Source organism: Schistocerca nitens, unplaced genomic scaffold (assembly GCF_023898315.1).
Source record: "Schistocerca nitens isolate TAMUIC-IGC-003100 unplaced genomic scaffold, iqSchNite1.1 HiC_scaffold_351, whole genome shotgun sequence".
Taxonomy (NCBI): domain Eukaryota; kingdom Metazoa; phylum Arthropoda; class Insecta; order Orthoptera; family Acrididae; genus Schistocerca; species Schistocerca nitens.
Genome location: NW_026045885.1, coordinates 2548590 through 2569178, shown reverse-complemented (window position 1 = coordinate 2569178; position 20589 = coordinate 2548590). Strand labels below are relative to the sequence as shown.

At 43.9% G+C, this 20589-nt stretch overlaps 1 protein-coding gene across 1 annotated transcript in view; it reads right to left on the bottom strand.

Moving 5' to 3' along the window:
- The window catches only part of LOC126228026 (apical junction molecule-like), a 122920-nt gene extending 103901 nt beyond the window's left edge, over positions 1–19019 (bottom strand). Inside the window, exons 1-2 of the mRNA XM_049942271.1 lie at positions 19003–19019; positions 1913–2022 (exon numbers count right to left, since the gene is read on the bottom strand). Coding sequence (XP_049798228.1) covers positions 1913–2022; positions 19003–19019 — 127 coding nt within the window. The remainder of the gene's footprint in view (positions 1–1912; positions 2023–19002) is intronic.
- Positions 19020–20589: the final 1570 nt, after the last annotated feature.

Here is a 20589-nt window from a genome sequence, read left to right as displayed (position 1 = left end):
ATTATTGTTTTTGAGACAGCTGACACCTGTGAACACCTCATTAGCAGGTTCATATGGGTAGATCCATAATATAAACCTTGGAACCAGAACATATCTTTTGGCAGATTGTTTAGCTTTTGCAAAATGAATAATATTTTAATAACATTCAAAACGATAAATTACTAGCTTGCAGGACATGGCTGACAATATTTATTTCACTGATATTGCCAAAACGTTGGCACAAGTTGCAAATTAAATAAAGGATTTATTGGTAAACACTAAAATATATTTAGTGTGGACAAGGTGGATTGCCACTTGACCCTTTTTCAGAGACAAAAAGAGTTCAGATTATTGCTGGTGATCATGGTGAGAATGTAACAATAGTTGAATGTGGAGATGCTGTAATTGCAAGTATAATTCTGTTCAGAGAAATGCTGTGTAAAGATGAAAAGCATTAAAAGTTCTGTGATGACACCTGTTTCAAAATAACAGAAAAAGCTCAATGACAGCCAGTATCCTTGCAAAACCTTCCTACTTCTTAATGGAGCTAAATCACATCAGGATGCCTAGTATTGTTGCTGCTGCTTAAGAAAACAAAATATTCTATTGCCTATAAAGGAACTAAATGTGAATGTATGCCAATTGATAAATGTGTTTTCAAAACATGTGAATATTCTGGGACGTTGCTGACCTAATTCCTGGACATCTGGAAAAGTTAAGAGTTATAGATGTGATATTTGTAAGTGCCTGGCTTAGAGAAACTACACAAATGAGCCTGACTGCTGTTTCAAAGAAACAGAAATCTTCCCTTCCAATCTTTAAGTGATTCACAAGTCTAGATTTGCACCTTCAGTTTTTGCTGAGCATTGTATTGAAACAAATTTCAGCCAAGATGCATCAAACTTATCATGTGATGATTCAGCAGTTGACAGTTCTCCCTAAGCTATTGATCTAATGTAGGGGGTACTCAATAGAATCACGCAGGGAATACTACCAAAGTAGTAGTAGTAGTAGTAGTAGTAGTAGTAGTAATATGGTATTCTGCCTTACAGCAGCTCTTATCGTGGATTAAGCCTCTTCCACTTTTGTCTGTCCATAGCCAGTCTTTTCATTTCTGAATATTTGCCTCCTTTCATATTGTCCAACGTTTGATATCTTCTTTTTCCTCTTCCCCTTGTTCCCTCCACTATTCTTCTAATTTTGTGTTTAGATTATATAACATTTGTTCCATCTCTCTTGTACTCTCTGCCATCACAACCATGTCATCTGCAAATCTTATACGCTCCACTCTCTGAACCCCTATATAAACTCCTCCCCTTCCATCAAAACTTTCATTAATAATTTCCTTGAGGTATATACTGAACAGTGTTTGTGATAAGCAACCACCTAGTCTTACACCTCTTCAGAGTTCAATTTCATCATTCATCACACCTCCTAGTTTTACTCTTGCTCTCTGGTTCAAATATAGATTTCAATTAGCCATCTATCCATTCAGTCAGCTCCATGTTTCCTTAAGATTTCCATCAGTTTGTCCCATCTGACAGTGTCAATAGGCTTCTCAAGATCAATGAATGCAATATACACCTTCCTTTTCCTCTCCATGTACCTTTTCCCTATCACCTTTAGTAGCCCAATGGCACCTGTAGTCCCCACTCCTCACCTGAAACCAAATTGTTCATCTCCTAGTATGCAATTCAACTGTCCACATAGCTTTGTGCTGAGCATCCTCAGCAAGACTTTCGCTGCATGTGTATCAGGCACACTGTTCTATGTTTCTCACACTTTTTGCTGTTCTTTTTCTTTTCTACAGGTATTAAGATTCTTTCTGTAAAGTCCATTGGCTATTTTCCTGTCATGAATTTTTGATTACACAATTCAATAAACTCCCTTTTCCCTTCTTTCTCCAATGACTTTATAGACTCTTAAATCTCACTAGTTAGTATTGCATTTCCTTTGTCATCATCTGCATCTTCTTCTTCTTCTTCTTCTTCTTCTTCTTCTTCTTCTTCTTCTTCTATCCCAGTGTCTTCTTCACTTGGTCGGCTGTTTACAGCATATAGCCATTTTATATATTCTTCCCATCTTATCATAATTTCTTGGGGTTCACTCAACATTTTACCATCTGCTGCCTCTACTTCCTTCAGTCCATTGTCGTTTCTCTTTTCCCTTGAATGTCAAATCCATTGCTTCTTTGTACATGAAATCATATTTTACGTTTTTCTCTAATTTCACTGTCATGTCACACTCTCCTGTCAGCCATTTGTCCTTTGCTTCTTCTGTCTCCCTTCTTAATTCATTTTTTAAACTTCTGTAGTTATGCTTCCCTTCTTCTGTGTCTACAGTTTTCCATTTCCTGCAATCACCAATCTTGGTTATCATAACTGGTGTTACCTGTTCTTTTTTTATTATTTTTCTCTCCTTGACTCAGTGTTTCCTTAGCTGCATTTTTGATCCTATTTTTAAAATGATCCTGCCTTCCTTCTGTGCATTCCATTTCCTGACTTTTCATTATGATTTCACAATATGCATTCTCCAATTTTTCACAATTGCCTTTGTCTTTGTTTCTCAAAGTTAATGTGCTCTCTCTTCTGTCCTTCCAAGGTTCCTTTCAATTAAACTAGAACATCAGCTATTACTAATATATGATGTGAATAAGTATCTGCCCCTGGATAGCTTTTGAGACTCTTTAGGCAATTTTGGTGTCTTTGTTGTGTCATTATGTAATCAATTTGATATCTTTTGTTGTCAAATCGAGGTATCCAAGTACACTGACATCTTTTGTGGTTACCAAATAGAGCATTTCCAACTACCATGAAATTTTCATTGCAGTATTCCAAAAACATTTGCCTTTTCTCATTTCTTTCACCCAGTCCATATTTTCCCAGAGCTCCTCCTTCTGGTCCTTCACAAACTACCACATTCCAATCACCCATTATAACAATACATGCATTTCTTTTCTCTCTCTGCTAAGTTTTCTATCATCTCACAACATTCTTATACCTCTTCATCTGAATGATTACTTGTTGGCATATAGACCTGGATGATAAGTAAGTCTTTCTTTTTCTCTCTGTCTCATCATCAATATTCTTCCACTAACATATTTAACCTTGATTACCTTGTCCTCCACCTGTCAAAATTTCAACCTTATTCATTCCATTTTTATCTTCACTTGAATAGTACAATCAGAAGTCATCACTTTCTAGTTTTCCACAACCACCCCATCTCACCTCACACATACAGAGTATACCCAATTCGTTTCTTGTCACTTCATGTTTGGCGTTTTCTAATTTCCCTTCCTGGAGAAGGGTTAAAACATTCCAACTACCAATCCTCAATAAGTCTTCCTTCTTCTCCTCCTTCCTTCCTTTTCCATTTTCCCAAATCTCTGGACTCCTCATTGTATTCGCCTCCTGGAGAACCGATTGAGGGGAAGCTTTACCTCTGGAATATTTTACAAAGAGATCAAGACCATGAACATCTAGGGAAGTAATTCCAGTAGTGGTTTTCCATTTCCTTCCACTGTCCTCTATATCCTGTCAGCTTGCTGACCCAGTTCACCACTGGGGTTGGTTACCCAACCATCCACTGGGTTGCTCAGCTTAACAGGACCATGATGTGTAGGTAGGATTGTGGAGAATTAAGATGAGAGAGGCTAAGAGAACTCTCTTGTTGCGATCTTGTATTTGCATCTCACCCCCATTTTCAGCCAGTCACAAGGTTGTAGCAGTGATCGGCCCAAGTAATCTCCCAGGTTTACCAAAGGATGACAGATAACTTCACTTCTCCTGATAATGAGGATGACCTATAAAATAAAGTTGCACATTGCGTTATTAACTTAACCTGGAACTTTCATTTTTCTGCTTGCATAATTATTTTCCTCTGTAAATTCTAACTGAAATTAGTATTCTTTAAGCAAGGGCCATGTGATGAATAACTCTGTTATTTGTACCGGAACAACTATGAAGTTGATAATTCACCTTCTCTACCCATCAAAGAGAGAGAGAAATTAACTGGCTAGTACTGTAGGAGGGTTGCCATGAATTTCTAAATTAGTCAGAATGTACTGGCCTCAAAGTTTCTTGGTGTATAATGTCGAGAGTTACAGAAGGGATAGATTGCTGCTCATTGTAAATGTGACACATGACCTACTACAGGAAAGTGGAACACCCTGCACAACTTGGAGATAAACATAACATGCCCAATTTCAATGGCTGCTTCACAACCCAGGCAATCTGTGTTGTTGCATACACCACCAGCTTTTCTGAACTCTGGAGACTGGATTACCCTTAAAACACATACTCTGCTCCTGATACCATCCCTGCCTCAACCTACAGTAACGTACTGTCTCCCTTCTTCTGCCAAAATGTTCCCTCCCACCCTCACCCCACTGTTCTATCATCTCCCAATTCACATCCCCACTGTGCACGGCTCTCTGCAAGTGCACCAACCAGTCCCTTCTCCTTTTGTGTGCTCCTTTCCTTTCTGCTCAGTTTCTCCCCTTCCTTTCCTCTCTCCCTCCCTCCCTCCCTCCCTCCCACCCTGCCACCCAAACTCCCTCCCAATTCTAAACCAGATAGCCTCATCTGCCGCCTCTAGTACCTGCACGCTCTGCTAAGTTGCACTGTTTCCTCCTCTTCAACCTGTGTGGGATGTCCCTCTACCTGCTCTGCTCCACTATGGATTGTTAGTTCTGTTTAATATATTGGTCTGGCCTGAGCAGCTAAAGATATGGTGTGGTGGTGGTGGTGGTGGTGGTGGTGTAGCTTCTTTTTCAGTAGTTGTAGTGGCAACTGCCTGTAACACAATTTTGTTCTTGTAACATCTGTGAATATGGCCTTGATGTGCTGGTACCATGAACAGCTGAAATCGTGGAGAAACTACAGCCATTCTTTTCTTGTTGTTGTGTAGCTCTTCTGTGTGACTTAACCCATCAAACCCAATTTATTTTTAGTCATTATATATTCTGTATTTTTGGGAAACTGTGTCCTCGCAAAAAGGTACCAGTAACACTTTCTATCATGATGACCTCATTGTTGGGCACCCATGAGATTTGCACACATGAGGGGACCAGAGTAAGTGTTCAAACTCGAAGGAGTGTTTCCGGAGTCACTCAGCAGCAATTCCGGATATGTGGAGTGTCGCATTTACCTGCTGGAATTGCTGAAGTCTGTTGGAATGCACAATGGACATGAATGGATGCAAGTGATCAGCCAGGATTCTTAAGTACATGTCACCTGTCTATCACATCTAGACATATTAGGGGTGTCCATCCCTGGTATTTGAGTGGTCAGTTCGACAGAATATCATACTTAACGGCCCAGGTTCGATTCCTGGCTGCGTCGGGGATTTTCTTTGCTCAGGGACTGGATGTTGGGTTGTCCTTACATTCATAATTTCATCCCCATCAACACGCAAGTCACCAAAGTGGTGTCAACTCGCAAGACTTGCACCAGGCTAACTGTCTACTTGATGGGAGGCACTAGCTACGTGGCATTTCCATATCAGGCGTTCAATATCACTCAAATTGCACATGCCCCACACCATTACAGAGCTTCCACCTCCTGTCTTGTGGGGTCTATGGATCCGTGAGGTTGTCTCCATACCCATACACTTTCATCCACTTGATACAGCTTGAGATGACTCATCCAACAAGGCAACAAGTTTCCAGTCAAGTCCAAGACCAAGGTTTGAAGTGCAATTACTGATGTAGACATATGATGGATTTTCACTTTTATATAACTTGTTGAACACAAACCAAACATCATGGTAAAGAATAGAAACACTAAAACCAATAATTCACAGTATCATTCAGTTGCTGGCCTAATTAAGCAAAATGATGCAACAAAATACTTGATTATATTCCAACAGGTCTCATCTGTCACAAGTGCCAAACTATTAGTTTACTTTCCATTACCATGCTTGTGTATGACCCAGTGCAATATAGACATTGTGAAGTGCAGATCCACAGACAATTTTATGGCAAAAAATGTCCAATTCCTTCACAGGATTTACAATATTATTCAGGTCACACATGGTTTGTACTGAAAGAGAGTTCTAGCCTACTTTATATCGTGTGGATGCATGTGCAATTATTTACAAGCAAATTAACAACAGACTAATTGCTCCAAAAAGAAACATTGAGAAAGGGAAGATCAGGAAGATGATGGTGAGGTGAGCAGTCTTGTGATGGACCATCATAGCAACAATAGTTTGGGGCACAGAGGAGTGAAGATGTCATGGGAGGGCTTTGAACACCTGCAAGGCCCTAATTACTAGTGACAAACATAACAAATAAACATAGATGAACAAATACACCATTGGCTGTCATCACTCATGACTTGGGTACAAATCAAACTGCTGATGTCTGCTTCACTGGAATATCCTTTTGGTGCTGATGGTGAATGGATGATTGTAACTGAGGTATTGTATGTAAGTCAATCACCTTTGACAACAAATAGCATATTGATCCAGTTTTGATTTTGCTCGCATCATGCTAATAATGTTGAAAACAATTAAAGGAATTTTCTTGCCCAAATGGCCTGACCTCCAGTGTAAGCTGTTAAGGATTCGGCAAACATCTGAAGTATGCAGATGAATTGACTTTTGATCAATGCAGGTCATGTATCTGGCACATTAATGAATTTCTAGCTATCCTCCATTCACACAAATACTATTATTTGGTGGGGACAAGTAATGTTAAAGCTATACACATTCATCTCAAGGTCCCCCTGCAGGTACGGGGGTTAGAATAAGCCCACAGTATTCCTGCCTGTCATAAGAGGTGACTAATACTAGTCTCAAATGCTTCAACCTATTTGTGATGGTCCCCTCTCGGGTTTCACCTCCATATTTCCAATTCTTCTGAAGAGGAAACCGATTGGGGAAGGGCACCTTGCGTGGTACATTGTGCCCATTCTGCATAGAGACCTCTAGCCAGCCTACTCATTGTCGCACTGCCATTCTGTTCGTTCCCCATCTCTTGGGTGAGGATACATTCCTAGGTGCAATTTCCACCATGCACTGTGCATTGTTGCTTTTTACGGAGCTGATGACCGAGGACTTCCTTGCACCTAATATCCAGCATAGTAGCCAGTCAATTGTGGTGGAGCTGCCATGTACCCTGTTGGTTGTAGCCCCCTTACAACACAGGGATCACTCTGCTGATGCCTGCGCCAACTCCCCACATATGCCAAGGAGTAGATGCCTATCTCCCTGGGGTACCGGGACTCCCGGCAATGGCCATCCTGCCAGGTGGCCCTTGTAGAGGCTGGGTGGTGCCCGTGGGGAGGGCCCTTGGTCAGAGTGGGTGACATCAGTGCAGATGACCCACAATGAAGCGTGGTACATCATCTCTTGCTGGTGGCCATCTACCAGCAGTCTCTAAGCATTCTTGGGCTCAGTTCAATGCTCAGAAATACAATCCCAAATCATTCCCCTCCATGGCCACACTGTGGGAGGAGTGTCTCAGGATGGCAGTGACACTTATTTTCTCCGGTTGCTAGTTTGTACAAGAGCTGAAGACTTTCATGTCAAAAAAGTGTAAATTCTTCATAGAGCATTTAGAGGACATGTTTGGGGAGGTGGAGGGCTTGTGCAAAAGGTGCTCTTGGTCAGTATTGACAAAAACAGCATTCTATGCCCAGTCCTGTAGATTACTTGCTTGTGACAAGTTGGGGTATGTTTCAGTTACGATAACACACCATAAGAGTTTAAATATGGTCCAGGATATTATTTTCCGTAGGGACCACCTTTTTAGTCTAATGACTAGCTGTGCGCCAATTAAGAACATCAAGGTGTTCATTTCATCTGGCACATACATTGGGGTCTGAAGGACAATCAGATTGCTACTGGTGCCTTCGTCTTAGCCTTCAAGGGTGATACATGACTGGAGAAGGTCAAGGTGATAGTCTACCACTGTGACATCAAGCCCTATATCCCTCCCCTGACAAAGTGCTTTACGTGCTGCAATGTCGGCCATATGTCTTCCTGCTGTACTTCCAGCCTCACATGTCGAGATTGTGGATACCCATCATATCCCAATACTCCATGTGCCCCACCTCCCATCTGTGCCAACTGCAGAGAGCCTCATTCACCTTGCTCGCCGGACTGCCGGATCTTACAGAAGGAGCAGAAAATCATGGACATAAGACACTGGACCGACTGACTTGTACTGGGGCTAAGAGGAAATATGAATGACTCCATCCTGTGTGAATGGCATCCTCATATGCCACCACAACCGTCACCGTGATGGCCCTATCAGCTCAGAGAATTTCAGTCGGCTCACAAAGTCATCAAGTGCAAACACCCCCTTGACCATGGTGGCACTACCCACCCTTCTGCTCCTGCTCCACCTACTTTGGGAGCAACCATCCCCTCCCCACACACCTATTGGGTATTGGGGATGTCCGTCCCCACTTCTAAGCTTGAGAAATGTCCAACTTGTTCAGCTGCTCTCTCTTGCAAGGGGTCCCTTGGGTCCCTCCCTTCCCAGGTTTCCACAAGTGGGAAAGATGACGCCCGGCAATGGCATAAGTGCCCACGAGCAGCTGGTTGTAGGGCTTTGTGATCCTACTCCATGTCGGAGACTGAATTGGTGAAGCCCTCCCAGCCAGTGAAACCCAAGGGGCAGAGAGAAAAATCCAAGAAGAAGACCTCTAAGATGAAGGAACGTGTGATGGCATCTAGCCCACCACAACGTACAAGCTCTGCATCTGAGGGCGAGGTAGAGACTCTGGCGTATGCTGCGGACCTAGATCTGGCCTGACTCTGACACAATTGATTTCACTCACACAGGTGCTCAGTCGGTGGCAGCAGGTGACCCAGTGGCGTAATCTGCCTCTTCGGTCCCTTCACACCTTTCTCAGCCAGGGGCAATGTCAGCCTCCATTGGAACTGCAGTGGTTTTTCCCGCCATCTTGCTGAGCTCAGTCAACTTCTCAGCCTTGACCCTTTCCTCTACATTGTTCTTCAGGAATCTTGATTTCTGGTGACGCGTACCCCTGCCCTCCATAGCTACAGGGATTATTATAGGAACAGGGTAGCTTATGAGAGGGTACCTGGTAGTGTCTGCATCTATTTCCATCACTCCCTTTACAGTGAGTCTGTCCCTCTATAAATGCCTTTAGCGGTTGTCACTGTTCGGGTGTGGATGCCTCTGGCTGTTACTATCTGCAGTCTCTCTCTTCCACCAGATGGTGACCTGCAGCATGTCCTGGCTGCACTGATAGTCCAATTGCTGCCATCTTTCTGTTACTCGGTGACTTCAATGCCCATAAACCTCTGTGGGGTGGATCAGTGGCAACAGGCTGAGGCACCATGGTTGAGCAAGTATTGGTACAGCTCAACCTTTCTCTTTTAAATAGTGGTACCTTCACACATTTCAGTGTGGCACATGGCACATAGTCAGCAAACGACCTTACCAGCTGCATCCCTGGCCTATTACCATCTGTCCCATGGAGTGCGCTTGACAACTTGTGTAGTAGTGACCACTTTCCAATATTTCTGTCACAGCCAAAGCATCACCCTTCTGGGCGCCCCTGCAGATGGACTATGAATAAGGCTGACTGGGACCTGTTCACCTCCATTGCCACTATTGACTCATTCCAATAACTCCATTGACGCCGTGGTTCACTCGGTCACCACCGGCATCATTACTGCCGCAGAATGTGCCATTCTGTGTCCTTCTGGGGCCCCTTGGTGGAGGACTGTGCCTTGGTGGTCGCCCGAGATGGCTGAGGTGATGCTGGAGTGCCCGCCTGAGAACTTTAATCCCAAGTGGCATCCCTCATTGGAACACCTCATCGCCTTTAAACGGCTTTGTGCGCAAGCTCACTGCCTGATTCGCCGATGCAAGCAGAAGTGCTGGGAAAGGTATGTCTCAATCATTGGCCTCCATACCTCTCCATTGCGGGTTTGGGCCAAGATTAGGAGACTCTGTGGCTATCATACCCTCGTCAGTGTACCTGCACTTCCACTGATTGGAACAGTCTGCACTGACTCAGACACAATTGCAAACCACTTAGCAGAGCATTTTGCTCAGAGTTCCACTTCTGTGAATTACCCACTGTCCTTTTACTCCCTGAAGGGATCGTTGGAATGTCGGAGCCTTTAATTTCACACGCGCCACCCTGAATCGTACAATGCTCCATTCAGTGAAAGGAAATTCCAAAGTGCCTTAGCCACTTGCCCTGATACGGCTCCTGGGCCAAATGGCATCCACTGTCAGATGCTCAAACACCTCTCAGTGGACTGCCAGCGATTCCTCCTAGACCTTTTCAATCATATCTGCATTGAGGGTTAGTTCCTGTCACAATGGTGAGAAAGCATCGTAATCCCCGTGTTGAAACCTGGCAAGAACCCACTGGAGTTGGACAGCTACCACCCCATTAACCTCACCTACTTTCTTTGCAAGTTGCTCAAACCCATGATGAGCCAGAGGTTGAGTTGGCTAATTGAGTCTCAGGGGCTTCTGGCTCCATCTCAGGGTGGGTTCCGTAAGGGCCGCTCTGCCACCAATAATCTAGTATGCCTGTTGTCTGCCATCTGTACAACCTTTGCCCACCATCATCATCTGGTCGCCATCTTTTTTGACATGTGGAAGGTATACGATATGACATTGCAACATCCCATCCTCTCTACGCTTCATGGTTACGATCTTTGGGGTTCCCCCCCCCAATTTTAATACAAAATTTTCTGTCGCTTGGTTCCTTCCGTGTGCAAGTTGTGACCTCCTATAGTTCCTCCTGAGTTCAGGAGAATGGGGTCCCACAAGGATCTGTATTAAGAGGCTGCCTCTTTTTGATAGCAATTAATGGGCTTGCTGTGGCGGTGGAAGCCTGTCTCATCTTCCTTGTAGGCTGACGACTTCTGCCGTTCAGCAGCTGCAGGGTGCTAACCAAAATGTGCAGTCTTGGGCTGTAGCACATGTCTTCCAGTTTTCGTCTGCCAAGACCTGCGTTATGCATTTGTCAGCAACACGCTGTTCAACGTGAGCCGTGGCTTTATCTTGACACGAAACCTCTCGTGTTGTGGAGACGCATCAGTTTTTGGGATTGGTTTTCAATAGCTGGTTGACTTGGCTGCCTCATATTTGGCAGCTTAAACAAATGTGCTGTCGGCATCTTAATGCTCTTAATTGCTTGAGTCACACCAACTGAGGTGCTGATCGGTCTACCCTTCTGCGGCTGTACCAGGCATTAATTCAGTCCTGCCTAGATTATGGAAGCCTGGCTTACGTTTCGGTAACACCTTCAGCATAGTGGTTGCTGGGCGCAATATTTCACAGCGGGGTCTGACTCACCACTGGTGCTTCCCTGACAAGCCCTGTCAACAGTGTACTTGTGGAGGCAGTTGTCCCTCCATTGTGGTTCTGGCGCCAACAATTACTGGCCGCTTATGCTACACACATCTGTAGCATGCCCGGGCATCCCACTTATCGTCTTCTGTTCCCTCATTCAATCGTCCACCTTCCGGAATGGTAGCACAGGTCAGGGTGTAAGCTCACAGTTTCCGTCAGAGCTCTTCACTCTGGGCTTGAGGTTTTCCGTCTTCCATTCTTTTCTGAGCCCCTCAGTGTATACCCCCAGGATGTGTGTGCCACCCATGGTGTTGGCTCGATTTGGCACTGGGCCTGAAGGACTCAGTCCTTCCTGAGGCCCTCTGTTGCAGCTTTCTCTCAATTCTTGCCACGGTTCAAGGCTGTGTCATTGTCTATACTGATGGTTCAATGGTTGCTGGTCATGTCGGTCATGCTCTTATTCTACAGGAACATTATGAACAACATTCACTGCCAGCTGGCTGCAGTGTTTTCACTGCCAAGATGGTCACCATCTCTCGCGCTCTAGAGTATTTATGCTTCTGCCCAGGTGAGTACTGCATTATCTGTAGTGACTCCCTGAGCGGTTTACGAGCTATCGACCAGTGTTTCCCTCACTCTCGTCTGGTGATGGCTATCCAGGGGTCCCTCCATACACTTGCCAGTAGTGGCCACTCTGTGGTCTTTGTGTGGACCCTGGGTCCTGTATGCATGCTGGGAAATAAATGTGTTGACACAGTGACCAAACAGGCTGTCGGTGCACCAGCCATGGAGATTGGCCTTTTGGAGTGTGACCTCTGGTCAGTTTTGCAGCAGAAGGTACTTCGCACCTGGGGTGAAGAATGGCTCACCCTTCCTTCACCCAACAAACTTCGGGCCATCAAGGAGGCTACCGGTGCGTGGCACTCCTTGCGGGTCTCTCACATGGACTCTGTTGTCCTCTGCTGGCTCAGCATTGGTCACACCTGGATAACGCACAGCTATTTATTACAGCATGAGGACCCACCTTTGTCGCTGTGGGTCACCTTTGACTGTGGTCCTCATCTTGTTGGACTGCTCGCTTTTAACGCTGCTCAGGCAGATGTTTGCACTTCCTGACACACTTCCTAAACTTTTATCAGATGATGTTGCGATGGCAGATTTAGTTTTGAGTTTAATTGATGCAGGGGGTTTTTATCGCTTGATCTAAGTGTGTGTCATTTTTTTTTTTTGTGTAGAGTCTGGCATTTGGTCAACGATTTTAGACTGGGGTTTTTAGTGGGTTTCTTGGTGGTTGGCTTTTCCTTTTCCTTTTTTTTGTTTTTTTTTTATTTGTTCTTATGGTCGACCAACCACTGTCACACTCCGTGTGATTCTAATTCCTTTTGTCAGGTATCTGTCTGTGTCTTTCTTGTCCTGTGTTGCTGTCTCTTGTCATCTCTATTGTTTGCTTTTATTCCTTGTGGTGGTTTCAAGTTCATGGATAAAGGGACATATGGTCCTAGTAGTCTGGTCCCTTCAATCCCACAAACCAACCAATCATCTCAAGGATGACAATAGGAATGGAAGTTGCTGGAGTATTGGGAACTGTAGATTAATATCAACTTGTGTGATGGATGAATCTTTGGAATGTCAGACTCGTGACCCAATAAATGGATGGTATTAAGGACAAGCCATCAGCAACTAACATACATTACATGGGTTACATTACATGTGTATCTGCTGTAGCTGCTTCCGTTCTTCCTTTTGCTTAAGAATTCAAAATTGGACACATGTATATTAAAATGGTTCATACTTGGATCAAATTCAAACTAGCTGCCTATGTCTTCTCAACTTAGTTCCATTTGCAACAAGTCAACCAGACAAACTTTTCCCTTTATCTATATATCTTCTGAAGCATCAGACTCTGACACATCTGCTATAGTCACTGGCATTCAGAGACTCATCAGTATGGTTATCAAGTAATTGTTCAAGGTAAGATAAGTTTCTTAAGAACTGGTTCATAAATTTTTATTTAGGGAAACAGATACGAATAGATGTGCAAAAACTCGAGGAAGCATCACCTCTGTCAGAGGTGGGATTAAGACCCACAACCCCTGGGAAAGCATCTATCTTGCCCTACACAGCCTCCACAGGTAGGCACCACAGCGGTTATGCCCAGACGGTGATCAGCCTGTCACCACAGTCACACCTTTTCATGGCAGCATATTTACTCCTTCCCCAGGTGTCAGCATGAAAGTGACAAGAACAAATAACATTGTGAGCAAGTAGTTGCAATGACTCACTGGTAGCATTCAGTTGGAGACAGTTGACACTCTGATTCAAGAATAAAAGTTTTTGGTTTCAGATGCATGTGGGAGATATGGCATGCCACTGACTACTGTAGAGATATTGGAAGAATTATGTTGAAACAGGCACTACCAGCAGAATTCCTTGCTCGAGCAGGAAGAGACTGAGTGCAAAGCAGGGCCATATGGAGCTTGTGTGTAAGAGCTGTCCTCTTGTTTCCTAAATATGAAGCAGTTGAAATGAGTGACCAACTTCAGTTCGAATGACACAGTTAACTGAAGGCTGAGGAAAGCTGTATTGCTTGCCTAAAGATCAACTGTAAAACAGGAACTCGGTGAGGAAAATGTGCTACATTGGCTGGCAGTTGCAGAGTTCTGTCTGAATGCAGCATGGGAAGATGTATTTTTCACACATAATGTATCTAATGATTTTTCATGTTCTGCTGCTTACTTTTCTGTCTGAGAGCCAGTGGAAAATCCCTTGGTGACGGGAAAACATCAAACATGAGATGAGAAAATTTGAGCTAGTTCTAGTTCACTTCATTCTTGTAACTGAAATAAACTTCTTCCAGTTATGTTTTGATTATTACATTCTGTTTACTTAATATGTGCCGACATAAATGAATACATATAAATCAAGAGAGCACTGTTTTAAAGCTATTTTTTGTTATTTTTGATTTGCCCGCCTTCCACTCTATTGCTATCCACTGGACTTGCCCAAAAATAATCAAAACATTTCTTCTAACATTATCTCTCTCTCTCTCTCTCTCTCTCTCTCAGGAACCAGGCTATGAGAATGGCTTGTAGTTTCTAAATAGTGTTCAAATATTGAAACTGGTCTGTGTGCTGTAGTTAATTGATGGAGTGTGCTCTTCTTCCTATGGTGGGCATAGGAGAAGAACAAATGAAACTATTGACACTGCATCATGTAATTTCCATCTTGATTGCTCCATAGCCTGGTAAAGCACAGCATTGTTAAGAGGCCTTCTGATCTCAACAATTGATCATTTTGCCTAGTTAGTGCTACATAACAATAGCAAGAGCAGGCACTAAATTTCCTTGGTAAGTGGCAATGTATTACATTCCTGCACCTTTCAATAGGAGCAAATGATATGAGGAGTGGTGAGAAACCATAATGCCACTTGTTTCTGACACTTCATACCGTCATCTCTCCACAAACATTGATAAATTGATTATCATATATGTAAATCTGGCAGGAAGCATAGTATGATCACAACACAGCACACAGAGATGGCTCTCACAAGGAAGGAGCGCACCATTGAAGATGCTAGTAACCATGGGACATACTTCTGCAAGGGTTTCATCATCATCTACTATGTCTGCTCACAAGCGAACATTGAATGAGTTACAGCCACAGACAATTCTTCCATCAGTGCCACAGTTCCTTGTTGTTTCTCATTTGGACGAAGGTCAAGACTCCTCGAAAGTCAACCCTTTCATTATTCAGAAAGGTGTCGACATGATTGCAGTTCCTGTAAAGTCTTGTTCCTGATGACGAAATGGCACCTTGTTGTTAGAAGCAGTCAGTGCCATCCAGGCACAAAAATTGCTGTGAACTTCACTGCTACACACCTTCCCTGTCTGGGTGGAAGTGCAATGCACTTTAAATTCATCATGCAGTGTGGTTTATACACACTCACTCAATGGATTGTCCAATGAGGAAATATGACCTTGTCAGACTGGTAGTTTTGTAACAACTGTACATAGTCATGAAAAGGGTTGACAAGGACTTGCTACCAACCTGTACTATCTTGTTGATATTTGACAGAGTTCAACTTCAATCAAACATTATAGTGGGCTACAAGATAATTTCATTTCACCCTTACATCCCAAACCTACCCATTGCTAACAGTGTCAGTGGTTTAATCATACCAGACAGTCGTGTTCAAATCCGGGCAAATGCTTTTCATGAGGCAAGGATGTCCATGCTGCTTCCTCTCGAGATTTCCTGAATAAGATGTTCATCTTTGAAAATGGGGCAATCAGAGGGAAGGAAAAGGTGTTGACACTTGCTGCTCGTAAGTTACTCACAAGTCACAAGCCCACTGTGCCTCCCACAGGTAAATATAGCACTGTCCTTGCATCTCCTCAGCCTACTAAGGAGGCAGCCCCGCAGACTTGTAATCTCAACTTTGATGCCACAGTCATCAGATCGGCCAGCGCAAATATCGTCTGTTCAACCTCCCCATTATCACCTGCTCACTCTAGTGACATTCGATGACCGTCACTTTCATAGCGTCGCAGATCAGGTCACTCATATTAAAGAACTTATTCTTACAGCCATGGAATGTTCAATACCTCAGACCTCAGACATCAGATTTATCTGCCCCCCTTGGCAATTCCTTGGTTGAACGAGGCGTGAGTGGCAACATGCTCTTTGGGTTTTCCGCCACCATCCTACTTTGGCCAACTGTATCCACTATAAGCAGTTCTGTGTGTGATTCTGTTGCATCATCCGCAATAGCAAGAAGGCAAGCTAGGACTTCTGTACTAGCTCTTTTGACACCATCACTCCCTCCTCTGAAGTTTGGAGTCAAATTCGACAGTTATCTGGTGCACCTAGTTTCTCCCCGATCTTTGCGCTCACTGTCATGCATGATACCTTAGTGGACCCAGTCGCTATTTCTAACTCATTGGGTCAACACTTTGCTGAGATTTCAAGCTCTTCAAATTACCCACCAGCCTTTCCCCTGAAGAAATGTACAGCAGAAGTTCGACCCCTTGCTATCTCCTCTCAAAATGGCGAAAGCTAGAATACTGTTTTCTTCATGCGGGAACTCCAGCACGCACTCTCTTCCTCTCTCTCTTCCACCCCGGGACCAAATGGTATTGACATCCAAATGTTGCTGCATTTACCATACCACAGTCTGTGCTACCTCCTTCGCCTTTATAATCGAATTTTGACGGAGAGTACTTTTCCCAGAAGATGGCAGGAAGCTATTGTCGTTATTGTTCTGAAACCTGGAAAGGACAAACATCTCCCCTCTAGCTATCCCCCATTCCTCTCACGAGTAGTGTAAATAAGGTTTCAGAGTGTATGGTGGATTGCCGTTAAGCCTGGTGGCTGGAGCCCTGAGGTCTTTTAACACCTGCCCAGTGCAGTTTGAAAAAGCATCGTTATGCAGTTGACCACCTTGTTGCTCTCTCCACTTCACCATGAAAAATTTTCTCAGGAAACTCCAAACAGTAGCAATATTTTTTGATCTGGAGAGAGCATAAGATACCTGTTTGAGGAGAGGCATCCTCCGCACACTGTTTTCTTGGGGCTTTCGATTTCAGCTGCCCCTTTTTATTCGCAAATTTATGGCAGAGCGCATATTTAAAGTGCGATTGAACACTATGCTCTCCCGTACTTTCTCCCAACAAAACGGGGTACCCCAGGGCTCCATGCTAAGTGTTGTACTGTTTGCCATTGCCATAAATCCAATTATGGATTGTCTACTTCCCGATGTCGCGTGCTGCTCCTTTGTGGACCATTTTGCGATCTACTACAGCTCTCAATGGACCAACCTTCTTGAACGAAGTCTTCAAGGATGTCTCAATCGTCTCCACTCTTTGAGCATTGAAACCGGCTTCCGCTTTACTCCCAGTATGACCGTTTGTCAATTTCTGCCGTTGTACAGAGGTTCTCCGGCCTTCCCTACATCTAGGTCCTGTCAACAATCCATTAGCAGAGGTCGCTAATTCTTGGGTCTTACGTTTGACAGGAAACTGAGCTGGTCCTCCCACATATCCTATTTTACGGCTCGCAGTCTGTGATCTCTCAGCATCCACTGTGTCCTGAATGGTACCTCCTGGGGAGTGGACTGAGTGGTCCTTCTCTGCCCCTATCGCACCTTAGTACACTCTAGTACACTTGAAATTGGTCTGTGGAAGCATAGTTTACTCCTCTGCTTGGACGTCTATTCTTCGGCGTCTCTACTCTGTCCACCACTGTGGATTGCGTTTAGCATCTGGAGCTTTTTACTCCAGCCCTGTGGAAAGCCTTTATGCTGAGACTGCTGAACTTCTGCTGTCCAATCGTTGATCTGTCCTTCTGACAATGAGTCATTATGCTAGCCATCTGCCTTCCATGACTGCTAATCTGGCCCATGACATTTGTTTTTGGCAGCTTCTTGGATTTAGGGTATGCAGGCCGCCCTTACTCTCTACTACCACCAGGAGTCCGCTTCTGTCAATTGCCATGTTCTCTTCCCTTCCACTTTCCTAAAACTTTGTTGACAATTAGGGGTAGAGCACCACCTTGGCTTCGCCCCGGACCTGCCTGCTCAGTGACCTTTGTCAGTTTTCCTAGGAAGGTACCCCTCCCTCTCTCGTTTATCATAAGGCATTTTCTGCTCTATGTGTGCAAATGAAGGATGCCACATTTATTTACACTGACGGCTCCAAAACATCATTTGGTGTAGGGAGTGCTAATATTGTTGGTGACACCCCTAATAAATTTCGGCTTCCCGACCAGTGTTCAATTTTAACTGTGGAATTTTACGCTGTTCTCCAGGCTGTCCAATACATCTGTCGCCATCAGCAGATACAGTATATTACATGCTCAGATTCATTCGGCTCTCTCCTCAGTCTCCAAGCCCTCTACCCTGTCCACCCTCTGGTCCACCAGTTTCAGGACTGTCTTCACTTGTTCCACTTGAGGGCCATCTCTGTGGTGTTCCTCTGAATGCCAGGACACATTGGTATCCATGGAAATGAGGTGGCTCATATAGCAGCCAAGGCTGCAGTCTCTCTTCTTCAGTCTGCTGTTCGCACGGTTCTCTTAACCGATCTACAGAAGGGTTTATGTCATTGTGTTGCTCTTTTATGGCACTCACATTGGTCTGCAGTTCTCAATAATAAATTGTGGGACGTGAAAGCTCTTCCTTGTGCTTGGACCTCTTCCCCCAGATCTCATCATCAGGAGAAGGTAATTTTAACTAGACTCTGGATAGGGCACTGTCTTTTTAGCCATCGACATCTGTTAAGTGGTGGTTCTCCCGTGATTTGTCCCCACTGCTCTCAACTGTGGACGGTGAGACACCTTTTACTTGAGTGCCCCTATTTTACTCTGTTATGCACCCATCTATAGCTGTCACCTGATATGTCTTCCATTTTAGCAGATGACACGAGCTCAGCTGATTGCGATCTCGAGTTTATTAGTATCAGTGAGATGACATCAGCCATTTGAAGCTCTTTTTGGGACAAACAACCCCCCTTGTATAGTGGTTTCCTAAGCTTCCCTTCTGTTTCTTAGTTTACCAATTTTTTTGAGTTTCCACTCTCATTGCTCCTGATTCCCAGTTTGGTTCTTTACCTTTTCCTAAGCCACAGATTGGGCACTAATGACCGTAGCAGTTTTGCATCCTAAAACCATAACAAAACAGGCTGTTGCAACCAAAATGGATATGCTTCCCATTCAGAGGATTAATAACTTACCACTGCTGCAACCCCATGGCAAACTGTGGACATTCATGGACCTGATTAAGATATGTTGCTTTTATCTATTTCTCCACTTTTTGTTCCCATTTTAATTTTTCTTATTTTATTTATCGTCTGTCATTCAGACCCCTAGCCCTTTGCCTGCCCCAGTCAAATTATGCCCCTGCTCATGTCACGACTCCACAAGCATTTCTTACTTGCAGTTTTGTGTTTATTGGACATGTTCACCTTGGTCACATTGTGCTGCTGCTGTCACATCACCTTCCATCTGTATTAGTCATGATCACAGAGGATACACCAGGCCAAAATACAAAGAAGCTACAAAATTGCCCACATCAACTGCTCTACCATCTTCCTGATCAAATGCTACAGTGTATCAAAAATGGAGTATGGGTGCATTGTCTGTAGCTCTATCGAACAGTGATCTTACAGACTATTTTAAGCCTTCCATTTTGACACTTTGTATCTCCTCCAGGTGATGTTAGATTTCCCTTTTGCACATCACAGAATCCAAAATTACATTGCGGTTGGATTTTGTATAAATGTTTAATTAGCTACTTGTAATAGTTCTAACTACATATAAGGACTGCCTAATGTTAAATCATGACTACTGAGTACCACACTTGTTCATGGTAATTTGCTGGATAAGCTGTGTATCCACATGGACATGTGGTTCATTTCGTTGCAGGATATAAAATTTTGGAGATGTTGGGACTCCCATACTGGTGTGCTGTTTCCTCACTCCCACTGTTCCTCTCTGCAGTGTCAATATGAATACATGTTAAGCTGTCACAATACTTTTGCATTGTGATGCCTATATCATCGATCCCACTGTCACATAGTCAACTCAAAGACATGTACACTATCTTCTTTGTAAATTAGACATACATTTCTGCATAGCACCTTAACGCCATCCACAGTATTAAGTGTTTGTTATGAAACACATCAGTCTCACTTGTCTGTGTGTACAGCTACAATGCAGTGAGGCTGGTTCACTGATGCCAGTGGCCACAGATGAATGCCATCAACAGCTATTTGGATGCCCACAGTGCTATGTTTGTCACATTTGCAGTCTGCTGTAGCCACTTGAACTGCAGTAATTCACGACTGTAGTATGGTGGCTAACAGACTGTGTGCTAACACACACACACACACACACACACACACACACACACACACACACACACACACACACACACACAAAATACATATTTTCACATAGCGGGAAAATAACTTTCTGGATCCGAACCAACACTGTACCTTGAACAGTCTACGTGCATCAGTAAGAAGCAACCTAACATGGTTGCATGTTAAGTATCCAGGAGCACATCTTCAACATGCTCTGGGAGCATGCTGGAATCAATCATATGAACTCTGATGATGAATTATTCTAAGATGCAATACTATGGAACAGGTCAGTCTGTCCACAAATAGACAAATCTTATTAAATAATAACGTACTGTTGAGGCCAGTGTCCTCCAGTTGCATAGGTATGCAGTCATTACATTAGTTGCAAAAAGATAACATTGCTGTGATCGGGATTCACAGTGATCATGTGACCTTTAGTGCTTCTTCTCAGCATCA